Here is an 18,962-nt window from a genome sequence, read left to right as displayed (position 1 = left end):
TAGCTCAAGTATTGTATTCCCACTTTAGCATGGATTAGCATTTGTGTGTAGCTAATTGCTGTCTGTATCATTTACCTTTAATTGTGTTTGCACTTTACCTTTCGCCGCGATGGAGTAGCTTCCCCTTGATGTTATGACTACTTTCTCGCCCTGGCTAATTGTTTTGCACAATAGATGTTAAAACAGACAAGGGCGTAGCTGTTGAATTTGACATTAGCAGTCGTAGTGTGGCGGTGAAGTTGTAATTAGCGCAGCTCTCATGTGCCCTCGCTAAATCATATGCTGGAGTGCTAACGGAAAAACCACAAACAAAAAAAGGTAGCACTAGAAAGTCTGAACCCACTCCTGACTCTAATTAGTGAACACTTGTACAGCAATTGTTACCCACGGAGCTTTGTGATGCTGATGGAGATTTATCCCACAGTTGTAGTTTTAACAAGCTTCATCTATCGAGAGCTCAAATAAAGCTGGAACATCAAGACAAGAGCTATATATTCAAATTTAATGGCATAGAAATGGAGTAAATGGAGGCGGTGAAGAAGAGTCTTTAAAGGAATTCTCTAAAGGTGCTACAAATCAACATGCAAATAAATGAAATCTACAATTTGAATTTCACAAGCATTAGCGATGCTATGCTAACAGTGTACTATGTTTATACAGCAGCTCCTGTGTAAACAATTACTGCTAGCATACGCTAACATGCTCATAGCACAAACACCTGCTCATAGAAAGATTACATATGCATTGTACATTACCCAGCAACACCACAGACATCAATAAATGCTTTATCGACAAGATTAATAGACAAAAAGCTGTTTGTGAATATTCTGTAAGCGAGCTAATGACAGAGCTGTGGTGGGTAGCATATACTGTAATAAACACAGGAAATACAAGTGGATATAAGGTTTGTCTGGGAGGGTGGTGAGTCAGCTATAAATATATCTACATTTACAGCCCTATTATTAGCCTCGTAAGAACAAAAGAATTTCTCTCGTAATAGAGCCCGGTGTGAAATGTCTGCCAAGTGTTTAAAGATTTAGTTTCCATAAGTTAGACTTTGGTAACAGCTCTCATAAATATTTGGTCATGATGGGATCTCTGAAGAGAGCTCACTATTGTCTTCAGACCAAAAAAAACATCCCGATAGCCATTTCTCACACTTGGGCGACAGTGAAGCTGTAACATTTAGGAAAAGAAGACGAGGTAATAAAAATTAGCTTAGCTACCAACCGAACACATACATGGCATATTTCGCAAACCTTTTAAAAAGACTTTTAACCCCGTAAAAGCCTGACATATGAAATAAATATTCAGGATTTGTTATTTATTTATTTTTTATTAGAACATTTTATTAAACCAAATGAGTACCATATTTGATACATCAGACTTTTACCTCTTATATAGTATTAATATAGGAGTAAAACAAAAAAATCAGAAGCCTAAACTATAGATAATCAAGAAAACCTAAGTTGTTTCAATCCAGTAAGTGTTTATTTTGAAATATTCGAAGCAATATACTAGTTATTCTTATGTTTACCTCATAAATATAAGTGATTTTACACCAGAAATCAGATTTCACACCAAAAAGACGTGTACCCTGACCTAAAGGGGCATGTATGTTTTTTAGAATTGTATCAAAATTACTTTTAATTGAAGTTTTGATCAAGTTTAAAATCATTTAAACGCCATTTTGAGTACAGTTTTAGGGTTAATGAGCAAATAGCTTACTAATAAAAACACGGCTGTACATAAGCGAACTAATTGTTGGTTGTGTGTTATGAAAATGTGTTTGAAGGTGCGTGCCAGCAGCATCCCTGTTGTCTGGCTGGTTTGTCATGTAAGGGTGGGAGTCGTGCTTAGGGGGGTGGGGGGGAAACAGATGCAAGCTTCCCAGTGTTTGCATTGACAATATGAGCTGGTATGAAGCCGCTGTGCGTGCTTGTCCTCCCCTGGCTCTGTCGTTAGCTGCCCGGCCCATAACGTGGAGAGTGATTCACATCCATAGAGAGATCACCCTTTCATTGTGGACGGCAGGCTATTGTTTGACGGATAGGATGCGTGCACTTAGCTTTTCCTCAGCACACAATGGCATTAAAACGCACAGATTCACCACAGGCCTAATCGTTCTTGTGAGGATTCCACGTAATACGTGCGTCTTACACAATGTGCTTGGGAAAACTTAATCACCACTGATATTGTGACATAAAGCGAGCCCAAATGTACTGCCTTAAATTTAGTCCTCTGAGCTGATAAAAGTCAACCGTGCAAAACTTACAATACCCTGACATGTGGCGCCAATATTTATTTTTATTCTTTCACGGCTGCTCGGGGACACTGCTCTCTCTCTCTTTCTCTCTCTCTCTCTCTCTCTCTACAGTGAATTGAATGACAATACCAGGCCTGCCATTAAGTAAAGCAGCACTGTATTAGGGCCTTGTTCTCCAAACTGCACCCAGCCGTGAGGCTCGTGCTTATTGAAAAAGCAGCTGTGAGGGGAGAGAGGACAAGAGATAGGACGTTCTCTCACTTTTAGTGTTATAGTGTCTAGATCCAACTGCACTGGGCTTTTTCTATATTTTTACAGTATACTTGTTTTGATGAGTTATGTAAAAAAAAAAGCTATGTAAAGTCATATGTTTTCATAACTTATTGATCATGTACATAATATATTATATTATGTTACACAACATATTTGTATAATTTTACGAAATTATTTTAAACTTTTAACTTCATAGTAAAATCCATTTAAATATTTTTAAATTTATTCTGGTATTCTGTGCTTTCAGAAAATGTCCATATGTATGTAGCATGTAGCACTTAATATATTCTGCTGAAAATAATCAAAGTAGAAGCTATAATAATATGATTGTACATTTAGATTTTTCAAAATTTTCTTTGATTTATAAGTATTATCATACAGTGGCCTAAGTTCACGCAGACCTTTTTTTGAGAAACGTTTTGCTTGAAACTTTTTTTCGCTCTTTTTATTTAAAATAAATGCCACTTATTTTGATCTTTTGTTATTCTACATTTATATGGTTATTTAAAAAAAATACTTTCTATACTATTCAGCAAGTATGCATAAAATTGATCAAACGTGGCAGTTACACCATTTATAATGTTACAAAATATTGTTTTCTATTAATTAAAAGAATCCTGAAAAACGGCATCAGTTTCCGTATAAAGCGCACAACATTTATAATCATAAGAAATGCTTCTTGATCATCAAATCAGCAAATTAGAATGATTTCGGAAGGATCATGTGACACTGAAGATGTTAAAATTGCATTTTAAAATGTATTAAAATAAAATAAAAACTTTATTTTAAATTGGTATAATATTGTGCATTTTTAATCATAGCTTAAGAAACTTAATATATTATGCTGTATTCATTTCATATTGACTGCAAGAGGATTATTTTTACCCCCCATTAATATTTTTACACTATGCAACCTTTTTTCTCATTCGCTTTCTTGTTTTGTTAATATGCCAGTCCACATTTCAGAGGTCAGAGACTGTAATTTCCGTGGCCGTCGTATCTGCAGAAATTAATAAGGCGTTGCGGTCGTGATCTGTGAACTTGTGCGCGATTTATATCCCCCCATCCCAGCTTCATCTCCACATATACTACCCAGACCGGCCACGGTGTCTCCTGCCCTCCCCGTGACTCGCAGACGTCCTGAGGTCAAGCCAGCGAGTGTCCTGACAAACAGCCTCGGTCGCGAACGCCACGGCGGAGATTTGTAACCGTGTCCCTGGTCCGCCGGATTTGAATTATTCCGCTTTACATCGGCGTGTGGCGTTCGGGGTTATTGTCGCAGGGGGGAGGGCCTGGGACGCACGAGGGGGGGGACGAGCCCCAGAAGCGGCACCAAGGGCAGGGGTGCGTGGTGAAGGACAGGGGGGGAAACAGGTGGGAGGTTAATGGCCCCTGGACCGGATCCACCAGCCGCTCAGACTTGATATATGGGCTTTGGGCCTGGTGCAGGCGTAGGCTTTCAAAGATATATTATTTCATTTGAGAAGCAGCATTCTCATCCCTGCATTTGTCCACTGATAGATGATATCCCGTGGCTGGGCAGCAGCCACAATTGGAGATAGCGTGTAAGTTTTCGTAAGGCTCGTTCTTGTACATATTTTCTCTCTCTCATATTCTCCTGTCTCTCTGCTCTGCTCTGCTCTGCGTCTGCGTTTATTTTTTCCTAAGCCTGCTATTTCAGTGGTAACAATATCTGTTTGATCAGAAGAGATGGGCAGCAGGAGAACATCCACAAAGGCCTTTTTTCATTCATAAATAATGCACAAATGGACAAAAACTTCATGTCTTGTCATGAATTCTGGAAGAATTGTGGTGTTTTGGCACTTCATAAATATTGCAGTAGCGAAGTTCAGGTTTTAGCCCCAGGTTTTACCAGAAAAATTAATAAAAACATGGACGTTCAAGGTGGATCACAGGTTGTTGGCGGAGAGAAGATGAACATAAACATTTATTATTTCATATGCAGTCACAAATTACTACAAAGGTTATAATTACAAGCTCTTTGTTTGATTTCATAAGTCAATTGTCTTGCACATTTGTCTGATTCATTTTGGCAGCCTAGAACCGCTCATTTAGTATATTTTGCAACATGACTATATTTTGTATTTGTATTTTATTACTTTGAAGTAAGAAACTGACTTAAAAGTAGTGAAAATACCATTGAAAAGTACTGATTATTTCTCATAAATCTCAGAAAAAGAGCAAAAAAATGGGTTTCACTCGAAGATACACTATTTTAAATTGTAATAATATTTCACAATATTTCTGTTATTACTATATACAATGACAAAAATCATATCGACCCCAAACTTTTAAACAGTAGTTAACTTACTCATAAAACAATAATATCAAGATCTGACATGACAAATATAGCAAATTCCAGTGACTAGTACAGAAGTGCTCATTGTAGCAGCCTGATACCTTGTAAACATGACTCCTGGTTCCTGGAGGACTGATAAATGTGCATCCTGACTCCCAGAAGTCAACCAATCAGAATCGGAGCTCTTAAAACAGCATCCACAGCTCTCTTTCACGGGGCATTGCATATGGTGCTTCCTATATGGCAGCTGAGGTCAGCTTCGCTCTTTCTTTCTCCCTGAAAAATGCGTCCTGCACCCTCAAGGCCTAACCGGGCAAAGGAAGGAAGTGCGTACACTTGTTAAAAGGAGAGATTTAGGGTTCGATCTCCCCTCAGGGCCTGTGGGAGACTCCTGGGAAGGGTTTGGAGCAGTCGGAGAAGAGTCTGTTCATCCACTTGTTGCTTTGATGAGGGATAAAAGCCTGTCATGAACTTCTAGGTCCTGCCCAGAAGCTGATGGACTCATACCGCTGCTTCCACTCCTTCTGCTGCACTCTGAAATAAAGGGAAAAAAGAAAGAAAAATATAGAAATATGTTTACTTTTCTTTATCTTCAGAGTGGCTTTGGTATTTGTAAGCACTTTGCACTCCAGAAAGGGACAAATGTTTGATATTATCTTGTGTCGATTAAGGTAAAAGCCTTTTTTATTGGCCTCACTGGATGCTTGTTAAAACCAGGATGTAGAGTGAAGCCCCAAAACACCCCAATCAGACCGAACCGACAGCAGACAAACTGCTCCGAAGAGCCTGATTTAAGCTAACAAATCAACTCAATCAACATTTTCACCCCTTATGTACTAGTCGAAAAGTAAAAACGGCTGCGCATTTGCCCTCATAACTGCAAATAGTTGCTTTATACCAGAATAGCATCTTGTACAAGAACCTTAATATCAGCCTTACATTTAAATCGCACGATATCAACATTCATGAGATGTTTCTTTAAAACATGCTTCGATTTATCTCTATTTATCATTGTACAGTAGTTGGAAATGCCATAAAATATATATACAGTATTTATACTTTAGATGTAAATGTATACCAGGTAAAAAAAAAAAAAAAAAAAAAAATACACACACAATAATGACTAATACAATTCATATTATATATATATATATATATAACAATAAAAACTTTGATGTTATACTGGCACAAAAAATGTTTTCTTGTAGGTTTAATACTATATGTGAATTTAACTCCTTCAATTGAAGTCCATGACGTGAAACTGCCCAAATGGTTTAGCCTTTCACCCTCTATAATTATTCTTTTCAGCCATGTATACCTCGCACTTGTAAATTTAATTTGCACAGCAGCTGTAATTTTGCACCTGTTTTACGTAACGGTTTGAAATAAATCCATAAAATGCAAGCACCAACTGAACGTTTACGTTTTTACGTGCACACTACAAAAGATCATTTGTTTAATTCGCCCAGATCTACTGCTGTCCCGTCCTTCAGTGTTTAATTAACTTGTCGTAATCAGCGCAGGCGTGAGGTTTCTAGTGTCCGCTCTCAGTCTTACTCTGTCAGCAGTTGTCTACGACGTCTATTTTTGCTTCTTATTTACAGCTGTCTATTCCGGACACGCTGAAAGGTCCCAAAGACAATAGATAAGGGCTGCAGTCAGAAAGACAGGGAGCGAGCGGGCTAGGCTTACACTTATATTTAACTGCACTGTGTGAATGGATTTGCTCCTGATGATCGGCATGTGCAATTCAGCTGGAGAACGTTATACGTAGTTGAGAAGAAATGTCCACCAAGGCGTCAAGAGAAAGACAAAGCCACCTGTTCATTAAACCGCATTATATCTTTTATTTCTGCCTCACAATGTAGGTTCAGTCTGAGACGTTGGCATCGGCCGGCACTTTTAAACGTTTCCAAACACATTACATCCAATGTGCATAACAGAATGGTTTTCGTAATTACATTCTTTCTACATCCTGATCCCCTGATGAAGATGAAAGGAAGGTTTCACTATTTCTGAAGTACAGGAGAGGAAAAAATTTCAAATTCGCACCAGGCGAACACTCAAGTAACTGACGTGTTGACAGCGGTTTTAAAACTAAGCATTGCATTACAATGGTGCAATGCCAAAAATGGCAAATCGCACTATAGGGACGTAATAGTTAAGACAGTAATGCTTCTCTCAGATTGAGTGAGCAGGCATTTGAATTCTTTCTATACCTGTTTGCAAGGCTCAATAAAGGAGGGTGGTCCAGCTGCAAGTGTGAGACATTTTGGCACGAGACCCATCTGGTGTTATCCAATTCACTTTTTGTTAGGTTTAATTCCAGTATGTCACACATTACATTACGTTTTTGGCTCAACGTCAAGTCATAATAATTCTATTATCAGAAAAAAGCTATATAAGTTATATAAATATACTGTTAAAAAAAAAAGATCATGTGATTATATATGAAGTTATGACATTTTTACATTACATCTCATCAAAATAAGTTAAGCATTTTTCAAAACATTTCAAACAAGTATATAAGTCAGTTTAATGTATAACTTGAAATTACTTAAACATCCAAGTTGATTGTACTTAAAAATGTTAGATAGAAGTTTTTTTATTTGTGTGTATGTATATAGACCTATATATGTAAGGAATAATTGACAACATTATTTTTCGAAATGGCATTTGAGAGAGAGAGAGAGAGAGAGAGAGAGAGAGAGAGAGAGAGTCAATAATTACCTTGAATTACTTTTGCCATGCATTTCCATGAAAATAATTGCACACCTTAGAACGTTTGTCAGCCAATCAGATTCATGCATTCAACAGCCCCTGTATACACAACAAACAAACAAACAGACACACACACACACACACACACACAAACACACACAATTTTATTTGGTGAAAAAAGGGTAAAGAAAATGAAAATAAGTTATATATATATATATATATATATATATATATATATATATATATATATATATATATATATATATATAAAAATATTGACAAAATTCAATATATATAGCTATAATGCTGTAAGAATAAATACAATTATATATTATATTTAATATATTACTGCTAATTTAATACATTCATTTATATATATGTACTATGGAGACACGGTGATGGAAAAAAATATGCACTTGCAACATTTTTCCATTCCCCACAGAAACTTTGCGTTCTCTCACAAAACTTGTGTGCTTTGCGAGCGAACATAATTTTTCCTCCAATGTCATTGTTTTCCCTTCATCATGTCCCTTTAGGGCCTCCATAATATATAAAATATATATAAAATAAAATAAAAAAAATATTTGAAAAATACCACTTATGACTTAATTATTCCAACATTGATAGATAACTATTTCGGAAAGCTAAAATAGGGTGTAAAATGAATGAAATGACTGAATGTCAATTTACATTGAGAGATCAACTGTTGTTTTCTGCCTCAGTAAGAGCAGGTGAAGTGGAGGCAGAGACGCGGTTAATAATGGCGATGCGTTAGTATGAGAACAGACAGACGCATAAAGCCACTCTGGGTAGGCGACTGCATCTCCCAGCTAAATAATACAGGAGCCTCGGCCTACCTGGACCCATTTCCCAACAGAGCCAATCAAGAGTCATTTCCTGTTGTCTGTCAGCGTGTCACACAAAAGCCATAAATATTGACAGCCGTCGCCAATAAAGACACCCATAAATCCCAGAATTGAGGGGAAAATACGGCACGGGGGGAAATAAAATCAAATAAAAATACGGCGATCATTCTAAACGCAAGACACCGTGTGTGAATATGTGTGTGCGCGCAGCGTGCAGATTGAGAAGCTCGATCGATTCTGGCTCGACGTGGCGTGCACAACTCATTGTGGATTTGGAGAGCATTATTTTCTCACTGGGTCGTGGAAGGGGGGTTGGGGTAAAGTAGCATAGTGTGTGGTACTTCAGAGACTGCATGTATATTAGGAGTCTAATGTTCAGCTGAATAATTGATCAGGGCTGCTGTGTTTTTTTGATAATTAGTTGATAGCTTCTTAGCTTTAAGCCCTCGGATCCATTGGAAGAGAGCTGTTTTTTTGTTTTTTTAAATTTACTTGGTGAATTATTTGAAACAACTGCCCAGATGGACTTAAAGTGTACTGATAAATGGCCTAAGGTTTGGAAAAGTGTTTTTGTTTTCTTTCGTTCTCATAACCTAATTTCATCCTTTCATTCTCTCTGGATTGTGCTCTTGCTCAAGAGACTTATTAGAGTTTTGTAAAGCACGCAGACCAAAAAAAAAAAAAAAAAGGTTTTCGAGTTTTATTGAATATCACTTCATTAATGAAAGGCTGCCACTTTACTGCTCATGATTTTATCAAATTAATTAGTCTTTAATCATAGCATCTAAAGGTAACAGAACACCCCGCAGGAAAGTACAGTAACGTATATAATGCACTTTGCAGTTCTATATTAATTACTAGAGCGTTCTAGCCAAGTATGTGGCAGTATTGCTTTATATTGATGAAGACCAGACTGTAAGAACCTGTTTCAGTTTCATTCCGAAAAGATACACACCAAGCGTCCTTGAGGTTGAATGTGACTCCTGGCAGCTGAACACAGCACAGCACAGCAGGTGCAGATTTCTTTCTTTTTCCCTTTATTTTTTAAAATCCCAGCAATAGTAGGGCCATTTATAGCTATACACCTGTATACAATAGTCACTTGCAAAGCTGATATCGACTGAGAACTAATTAAAATAAGCATTTATCGTCTCATTCATCTTGGTGATGTCCTGTGAAGTTTGATGTCCCACTAAACCCTGCTGAATGCATTGTTTTTATTGTGGGTCGACATGATGAGGGGCTCTGATCAAACTCTGGGTGTTTCACAGGTCAAGAGTCACACTCGGGAGAGTGTTAATGCGGTCACCGTGGGAACTGATCAATCTCTATTCCTCGTTGCGATCGATCACACACCCCTCCTCTAACCCCATCATCAGCCAGTCACTCCGTTGAGTTGCTCACTGTCCACTTGCTAGCCTTGGACAAGTCCCAAACCTGCTCACCTGCACACTAACACATGAATTATGGGCATCTGTTTATACTGCCTCACAGAGACCCTCAGTGTAAGAATACCATGAGGTCTTCTCAAATATAGCTACTACAAGGAATGCAAATGTTTTCCCAATAATATTTTGTCATCTCAATTTACATTGCTGTCAGGCATACGGTGAAAGCCTACATAATCTATGCGTCCCATGGACACAACATCACTGGGACAAGATTATAGCATGGATAGTTTGCATTGCTGAGAGTCAGTTTCTGTGTCCAGCCTTTCTTTACACTGTAAACACTGGGAACCTAAACGCTAAAAATAATGAATTGGTTTAAGTTGAGCCAACTCAAATTAATCCAAATAGTTCAATCAAATTAACATTTATGAGTATTTAGAACTTATTTTTTTTATTTTGAGTTCACAAAACTGCCACATTTTAAGTAATCTGAATTTAATTGTTTTGAGTTTTATGAGCTTGTTTCTTTCAATTTAGACAAACTTAAATTTAACTGAAAATGGGCTGGGATTTCTAGTTCCCAGCATGCTTTTTTCAGGACAGTTAAAAAGGGAGCTTAAAAGATAAAATTAAATGTTTTATAATGTTTTTTTGGGTGCAAGATTAATGTTAAGATGGAGATTTAGTAGTTTTGAATGTTTAGCTATTCTAATTTTGATGAGTTTATGTTGGGTTTTTGGGGGGTTACCATCATAGTGACAAGTGATATAATACAGATATAAAGTATGTTGAATGTTTTATATTGCTGTACTCATTCAGCAAGTCCTATGCAATGCTAATTCTATCAAAGCATTGTGTTATTAATTAGCAAGGTAGCATTTATTGAAAGTAAAAGCTAGTCAAGTTTCCACTTATACAAATATTTAAGTAGCAATTATGATAATTTTAAGTTGAAAGAACTAGCTTACTCAAAGTTAAGATCAATTAAAATTTCAGAGTACAAAATAAAAATCAGCAAAGTTTGCTTACTTAAACTTTGCATTTCTTAACTTAAAAAGTTTGATATGACTCATTTTTGGAGTTTTGCCAACGTATTCAGGTTTACAGTGAGCACATTTTAATAATGTTGCGACTATAAATTACACATTTGACAGCACAAAATAACAACTGCGATTAGTTATGTTGTATTTATATATCATATATATCAGTTTACTCACCCTTTGTGTCATTCCAAGCCTGTCTGATCTTTCTTCTGTTGAACACAAAATAAGACATTTTGAAGGATGTTTTTTTCCATAATGAAATCATTGTTTGGCTAGGGTCCAAAAATGTTGGACTATAGCACTATATTACAAGTCTTACAATAGTTTTTTCTTGTGAGGAACACATAGAAAATAAATGTTTATTCACTAAAGATCTTGCCACCTGCTCTAACTTATGAGAATTTTTTAGGCCAATTAAAGCATTTTTTACGTCTCTTCTTTACGTCCCTTATTGACAATATGCTTTCGTTTTATGGAAAAGAGCTGCTTTTCAAAACATCTTTTTGTGTTTTTTTAGAAGATAGTCAGTCACACACACAGGGTGAGGGTAAGTAAGTTATGACAACATTTTTCATTCTTAGGTAAGCTGTATCTTAAAAACACATCTGTGTCAGTGTCTATAGATCACATACGTTAAACTGACAAACAAAACTCCTGCAATTCTGTTTCACTGAGCTCTATCCCATTTGAAGCGACGTCGGACTCTAAAATAAGTCCTGAGAGGGAGAGCAAGATGCCAGGCAGCTCCCTCAGAGGAGCACGGGTATGAAGCAATGCGGCCGCAGCGGCTGGTGGCCACCTGCTCAAAGTCCCAGCATGCTTATCAGACCCCCTGGCAGCAAGAGAGCAAGAGAGCAAACAGAGGCCCTGCCATGACAAACAAGCCAGGAGATTTCCACAAGATCAGGGAAAAGCGAGGCCAAATAAACCAGGCCCTTTAGTCTAGCGCATCCAAAGCACGTCAGATCAGCTCCCATGGGATGGCTAAAGAGGACGCCAGAATGTGACACCTCAGCACAAATTGTTAGCACTTCCTCTGGGGATTCGGGGAAACTTAGATTATCTCCCATAAGAGTAACCGTACTATTATAGGTTTTCAAATACTGTTAGTGTTTATAAAGTGATAAGGGAATTTGTTGGAATCAAAATTATGCACATATCTTTTTTGATACAGACATTAATGATACCTTTAACTGTGCGGTTTGTTGTGGACAGACGCAATAGTACAGGGGTGTATAATCGAGGTTGGAGCTAAACTCTGTGGGACAGTGACCTACCTAATCTTATAGCTTGCAAATATTCAATAGTGTATAAATGTATGATGCTCAACCAGAAGTTACTTTCAAAACAAGCAGCTTCCTGTTGGTCAACATGGCAAATTCATGTGACCCACTCAGACATCCCACCCTGCAAAAAAACTTATTTTAAAACTCCCTTTCCCATTCAATAGTATTCGTGCGGCAAACGTGAACATGACGTAGTTAAGTGTGATGTAAAAAAAGTCTCCACAAAATCCGAATCTATTTTGTACCTTTCTGCATATATAAACTGCATTAATTGTATAAAATGCTGTAAAATTCCCCAACAGAAGGGAAACATCCAACATCAACTAATATTTGCCAGCCTGACAGAGATGAAGTGTGCGTACCAGCGCATGAACAGATGTCCACAGAAGACGACTCAAAGCTCACTGCCTGACGGCACAATTGAAGTGCACTTCAAACCTCACCTGTAGTTTCCCGACTAGCCAACACTGATCCATATCCAAGAGGTCAAAAGATTTCAGATGGGATTTATTTTCTTTTTACCTCCTCGTCTCTCTTTTTTCTCCCATCCTCATATTTATGCAAATGTGATTGCAGACCGCGTACTTGCAGCCTGCCTTTAGTTGTAAATAAATCATTCGTCTCATTCTGTTCATTAATGGGCACTCAAGGAGATTCTATTAATCTGTTCATTAGGGCACTTCAAAAACAACAAAAAAATACTTATTAAAAGCAGTTCCAGCTGCGTAAGCTCGTTACTCGTGCCTTAACAATGCTTGTGGCACTCAACCAAAACCATGTGGGATAAGAAAAAAAGCTCATATTTGGAAATTTGGACTCTATTCTATTATCACCGGTCAAGCCTTTCAGGCATGGATGAATAAATATTACTTTTGGATATGCAACGAGACATATTTGCACATCATTTACATAAAAAATTACCCAAAAATGGCTGGAATTCTTTGCACATAATCACTTTACATTCGTTTGGAAATTTCCGTAATGCCGCTGAGAGTCTAAGCATCTTCTTTAGGAACATTGCGGGGGGCTCAGCAATTGATCGCTACATTGATCTAGTAAGGCCTGAATGACCGTAAAGGAATTAAATTGGTTTCTTGGAGGATATGCATTTTTTATCATAAGAGAAAAAGTAAAAGCTCTGATTTTGGAAAAAATTGAAGTTCAGCACATGAACAAACGCACAAAGTTTTAGGTGTTTTTAGAGGAGCACACCTTTTGTATCTGAGGTATGCAAGAAGATTTTGTGAGATTTCGGTGTAGGTCAACAGATTTGACGTTTAATCGCTTCTTATTCAGTCAGTCAAACAAAAGCTGTCTGAGATCCCTAATTTAATGCCTCTAGACTGAAATCAATAAGTGTGTTTTTATTTGGCTGACCTCCAAGTATTTTTCCAGCACTGTAGACGACCTGCTCATCTAGACAAACATTAACAGCAGACTCTTATTTTTAGCATGTCATGATTATACAGATGAACTTACTATCTGTGAGTTTGCCGTGAGTGTTGAGTTTATTCCCGTGATCCACGGTGGGAAAACATATTGTTACACTTTATTTTAAGGTGTCATTGTTACAGTGCTGTGTAATATACAGTAACAACATGTACTTGCTATAGGGTTAGGTTTGGTTTAGGGTTATTATTATGGTAAGTACATGTAACAAATGTAAGACACTGTAAAATAAAGTTTTACCAAAAATAAAAATCACAAGAGAGTTATGACCATATAAAACACAGCATATTTTGCCTATGTTGCTGGTGTATTTGGTGGTATACATATTATAACTTTAAAACAACGTGGCCTTGTTCATTAACCTTAAGTAGAATGTGTTACTATATATTAGTACTATATATTTGAACAATGAAATTGCTGTTTTTTTGTAAATTGTTCATAAAACCACTGCTTTATAAACAGAAATTAAATTCAGAAATAGTTTCAGAAGTACTTTACGAACAATTTACACAAAATTAGGTCCATTAACGCAAACTTTAGTACGTATTTAATAGAAATTGTATATTGTAACAACAAAGGTGCTAAATTGTCCGTAAATTGTCAAATTCGATTAGGAATTGGATTAACAATTGAAAAATTCATAAACAAAAGTTGTTTTACAAATAAATTCATTCTGCTCGTGTTTCATAAATGAGGCGCAATCAACACACAAAAAAGTTGCTGCCTAAAAATTTTAAGTACAATTAACAAAAAATTTCAGTAAATGGAAATTTTAGTAAATAGTTTGGGAAATTGGGAATAATTGTGCATTGTAAATTGTTACATTCAAGATTAGTCTTTACAACTAAAAAAGTAACAACATTCGTACAAATTTACATTTGTTCTGCTCATGTGTCATGAAAAAGGCCTAATAAGCACAAAGCTTTGTACATATTTAAGATGCAACTGTGTAGTGCTAGTAAAAAAATAATTTGCAGAGGTCGACTGATAGTGAATTTTACCGATAACTATTGCTGGATCAATCAGTTATCTGTGCAGATTAATTGGCAAAACTGACCTCTATTCATTTCATTCAATTCAACATTAGATTTAAAAAATAATATTTAAAGATAGCAGAAATACTTTTACACAGAAAAACTTTAACATTTGACAGTCATTGTATATTAAACCTACAAAGTCACTAGCTCCAGTGTAAAAGGACATAGCTTGCCTGTTTTAAGTGCACATCAGAGCCGAGTTACACATAGTTGTGACAGTGCAAAGGGAAGCGAGCTGACATGGAAACAGCGGTGTCAGACGCACTTTAAAAGGTCAGAGATGCCTTCTCTGCCCATCTGACGTGTGTCTGGCAGCGGCCCCGGTCGGCTGTGTCTTCCCCTGCTTTGACTCGTCCCTGTTTGATGACCCAAATGCGCCGGGCAAAAGAGGCTCATGTGGGGACAAGGCCTTTGATGAGAACGCCTGTCAGAAAAAAGACCAAATGACAGGCTTCTTTGTAGAACGGGCATGTTTGACTTGTACGACGTGTTAACAATGCCAAATGCATATATTTGCAACATGGGATTAAACACCAGCCCTAGTATTTGAACCTGAAGAATTTATATAAGAAATTAGGTCATATAGTATTTGATTGTACTGCAAATCAATTGATATAAGTGCAGTGATACCAAAAAAGAAGAGATTTGATTGGTTTTCTGAGGCCTATGCTTTGCCGGATTTGGAAATACATTCTTTAAATGGATTTGTTATGACTATGAGAGCAGCACAAACAAGAGTCACGAGCAGTCAAAACAATCTGAAACAGATATCGATGGAGTCTCCCAAGGCAGTAGAGGCATTTCATTCACGTTATCTCTGCCTTGAGAAACCGCAAGTATTATTTTCACGTCCTTAGCCGACTCGCTGTCCTCACGGGACTTCATAATTATTCAGTTTCATTACAATTCAGTTTTTTCATGACCCTTGTCAGGGGTCATTTGAGAATCAAAACCATTTCATATGTAGTTCTTCGACTGTCTGCACAGAAACATAACCGTTTGAAGAATAGTCGGACTGGGACTCATTTTCAGTACTTTTCCTCATTCTTGCCAACATCAGACTTAAAGAGCTCTTTTCACTACTGTGTTTAATAATTGACCGAGGGAGCCATGAGAACCAAGCAGGGTGACAATGAATGCGTTGTTGGAGCCGTTCACCTCCCATCCAAAAGCATCTCAATGTACGTGATCCTAACTGTGCTACGCTGAACATGCTACTTAATCATGAGGGATAGATGAAGCCGTGTTGCTCGACAAACAAATTAATTAACAACGGTGGAAAACTGTGACATTCGGCGAAGTTCACATGAGAATGACCTCTTGTAACCTAAAGACCAATATTGATTTCATACTGGTTTTCGGAACTACAAACGGCGGCAAATGACAAATGTACAAAGTGTCTGACTGAACAACAACTTTTGCGACTTAAAAACAACATGAAACAGCATTTGCAACCCATTTTAATTCCATAATGTTGCATACTTCGGATTATATTAAATGAGAAATTGTAACCTTTGAGATTAATAGATCATGGAAAGTTTCTACATGACATTGTCGTTGGGGTGAAGTTAAAAAATAAAGAGGGCTTGATGACATCAGCCAATAAGGGAAGTTCTCTCTCTCTCTCAAAAAATATGCTCTTTATATGATAATGATGCTCTTAATATGCTCTTTATATGTTTATTATGTGACTGGGGTAAAAAATTGTTTCAGATTAGGACAGTTGCTACAGGACAAAAATTATTTACACAAAAAGGAAACGTAACTTTCCACCCCCGGTTTCATAGACAATGCTTAAATCTAGTCCCAGACTACAATGCATGTTGGAGCTATTTTAACTGAAAGCAATTTACACTGGTATATCTTAAAAATGTTGTGTCTCAAGATGCACACCAATAATTGAACGAATCCTAGATTAATCTTATTCCCTGTCTGTGAAACCAGGCCTCAAAGTTATAAAGTTAAAGGTTTAGTTCACCCAAAAATAAAAATAATCCCATGATTTACTCACCCTCCAACAATCCTAGGTGCTTATGACTTTCTTCTTTCAGCCGAACACTATCAGTTATAATTATAAAATATCCTGGCTCTTCCAAGCTTTATAATGGGAGTGAATGGTTACTTGGATTTTTAAAACCCCAAAATGTGCATCCATCCATCATAAAAGTAATCCATACTTTATAAACTATAATCACTGGCTTCCGGTAACATTCGTACGCGAGTCTAGTTCCGCAAGAGTGACCCCTGACCCGACACATGACGTACTGACGAACACAGGAGCACAGGGAATATAGCAAAACACCGGTTATGAATTAGAAGTCTAAAACGAGAATATTTAAAGAGAAATGACGGAGGATCTTGAGTTTGTTACCCAGCACTATTTGTTTGAACCACGAGAGGTGTCTACTCTCAGCTAAGCTTTGGCGACTCCTACATCCTACGTCATACGCCGGAACTAGACTCTCTTGTGAATGTGCAGACGGTTGTTATCGGAAGCCAGTGATTACAGTTTATAAAGTTATAATTATGTCATTTTTTCTTACAAAAACACACCGCTTCGCTTCAAAAGGCTTTTAATAACATATGGATTACCTTTATGATGAGGGATGCACTTCACTCGCATTATATTTTGTTGATGGCTCGATGGCGAGTTAATTTTTAGGTGAACCAAACCTTTAAGTCAAGGTTAAGTTCAAAACTTTGAAGTGTTTTGAAAATGTTGACTTACTTTATTTACAAACTACTACTTCTAGCTGAACGTTAAAAAACATCTACACATTCTTACACATTTGCTGGTCTCTCCTCAGGTTGACGACCAAATGAAGCTTCTCCAGAACTGTTGGAGTGAACTCCTCATCCTGGACCACGTTTTCCGGCAGGTGATGCACGCCAAAGAGGGCTCCATCCTCCTGGTCACGGGGCAACAGGTGAGTGTCCGCTCCAGTCTCCATTCCTCCCCGTAGATCTCATCAGGTCTTTTTGCCAGTGCGGATCAACATCCTTTAAAGTGCTATCGACTGTTCCAGCCACTCCATTAAAAATAGATTACGCTTAGGTATAAACTAATGTGGCCAGAATAATCAATTGTACACTTCTTATCAAGTGCGTGGTGAACGAATAAATAAAATGGTTGGTTAAGCATGCACGAGTCATCGTGGTGAAGAAGGGATGAGAGGCACAGAGAGGAGGGAAAGCAGCAGAAGATATGTATGATTTACCTCAGTCGTCTCCGAGGAACATCGCTGGACGGACGCCTCAGGCTCAGCTGAAGTTTTCTGTACACGAGGACCTTTAATTCTGTCTCCGGCTCCAGCACATGCACACACACTTCCAGAAGATGTTTAAACTGCTTATAAATAAATATGCTTCTGTCCGCCTGTCAGTAAGGCATGAGTTTAATTTTTAATTCTATGTTTTCCCTCCTCCCTCTCCTGCTCAACAAAGTGATCTCCAACAGTAGTGACAGCTCAAACACAGGGACTCGTGAACTGCAGAACTTTTCCAAACAGTTTTTGGCTTATCGGAGGGCTGTCTTTTGAAACAGAAGTGAATTATAGGTGATAACTGATATGATAAAGATACTGAGAGATCATCTAAGGATAAGACCAAAGTTCAAGAACTAAACCTGGGACTTTTCATAGCCGTGGCCCAGTGTTCAAAACACATGCTCTGGTAAATTTTACAGCGAGCAATGAGAGTTCAAATCCAGCTCCTGACATGATTTCCATTAAGTCAACCATAAGAAGGAAAAAACACAAATTAGACAACTGTTAAAAATTAGAAGTTGAGTTAATTTCTTGAACAAATTGAGACGTGCAAAAGTCTCTGAAAGGCCCTGGTATCTCAAGTAAAATCCCTAAACAGACCCCAACAATGCCTCTGATTTACAGTAAGATGCCAACGTTTGAAATTAGGAGATCTCAATATAAACTCAAGAATATTGTTGTCAAAAGTACCGACCGCGATACCAAGTCGGTATTAAAATGTAAAAAATGTGATGCTTTAAGCGCTGTTGAGCTGGAATCATAAACACATCTGACTGGCCATTGTGCTCACGCGCTCATCGTGATACACGTTCCCATGTGTATCCGTGTAAGCGCCCCATTGACATATATTTAAAACATGTTTTTGAAGTATTGGTCATTGTAGCCAATCATAGACATATTTGATGAACATGTGACCAAAATTGGCAATCAAAAGTGTTTAGGATTCCAATTAAAGCGTCACATTTTTTACATTTTAGTACCGACTTGGTATTGTGGTCTGTACTTTTGACTACACTATATGACTCAAATTATTCTAAAATCAAA

General features: G+C 37.5%; 1 protein-coding gene and 1 long non-coding RNA gene across 2 annotated transcripts in view; one reads left to right on the top strand and one right to left on the bottom strand.

Annotated features, from left to right (window-relative positions):
- The window catches only part of nr5a2 (nuclear receptor subfamily 5, group A, member 2), a 59,381-nt gene that overhangs the window by 14,206 nt on the left and 26,213 nt on the right, over positions 1–18,962 (top strand). Inside the window, exon 5 of the mRNA XM_067416053.1 lies at positions 17,460–17,579. Within this exon, the coding sequence (XP_067272154.1) occupies positions 17,460–17,579 (120 nt within the window). The remainder of the gene's footprint in view (positions 1–17,459; positions 17,580–18,962) is intronic.
- On the bottom strand, positions 4,584–17,570 carry LOC137040435 (uncharacterized). The gene is made up of 3 exons (XR_010897897.1): positions 17,438–17,570; positions 7,590–7,679; positions 4,584–5,393 (listed from the first exon to the last, which is right to left on the bottom strand). It is a non-coding gene; the product is annotated as an uncharacterized lncRNA (long non-coding RNA).

The sequence above is a fragment of the Pseudorasbora parva genome, chromosome 14 (assembly GCF_024679245.1).
Source record: "Pseudorasbora parva isolate DD20220531a chromosome 14, ASM2467924v1, whole genome shotgun sequence".
Taxonomy (NCBI): Eukaryota; Metazoa; Chordata; class Actinopteri; order Cypriniformes; family Gobionidae; genus Pseudorasbora; species Pseudorasbora parva.
The sequence above is the reverse complement of the archived record's forward strand: the minus strand, read 5'-3'. Positions and strand labels throughout refer to the sequence as shown.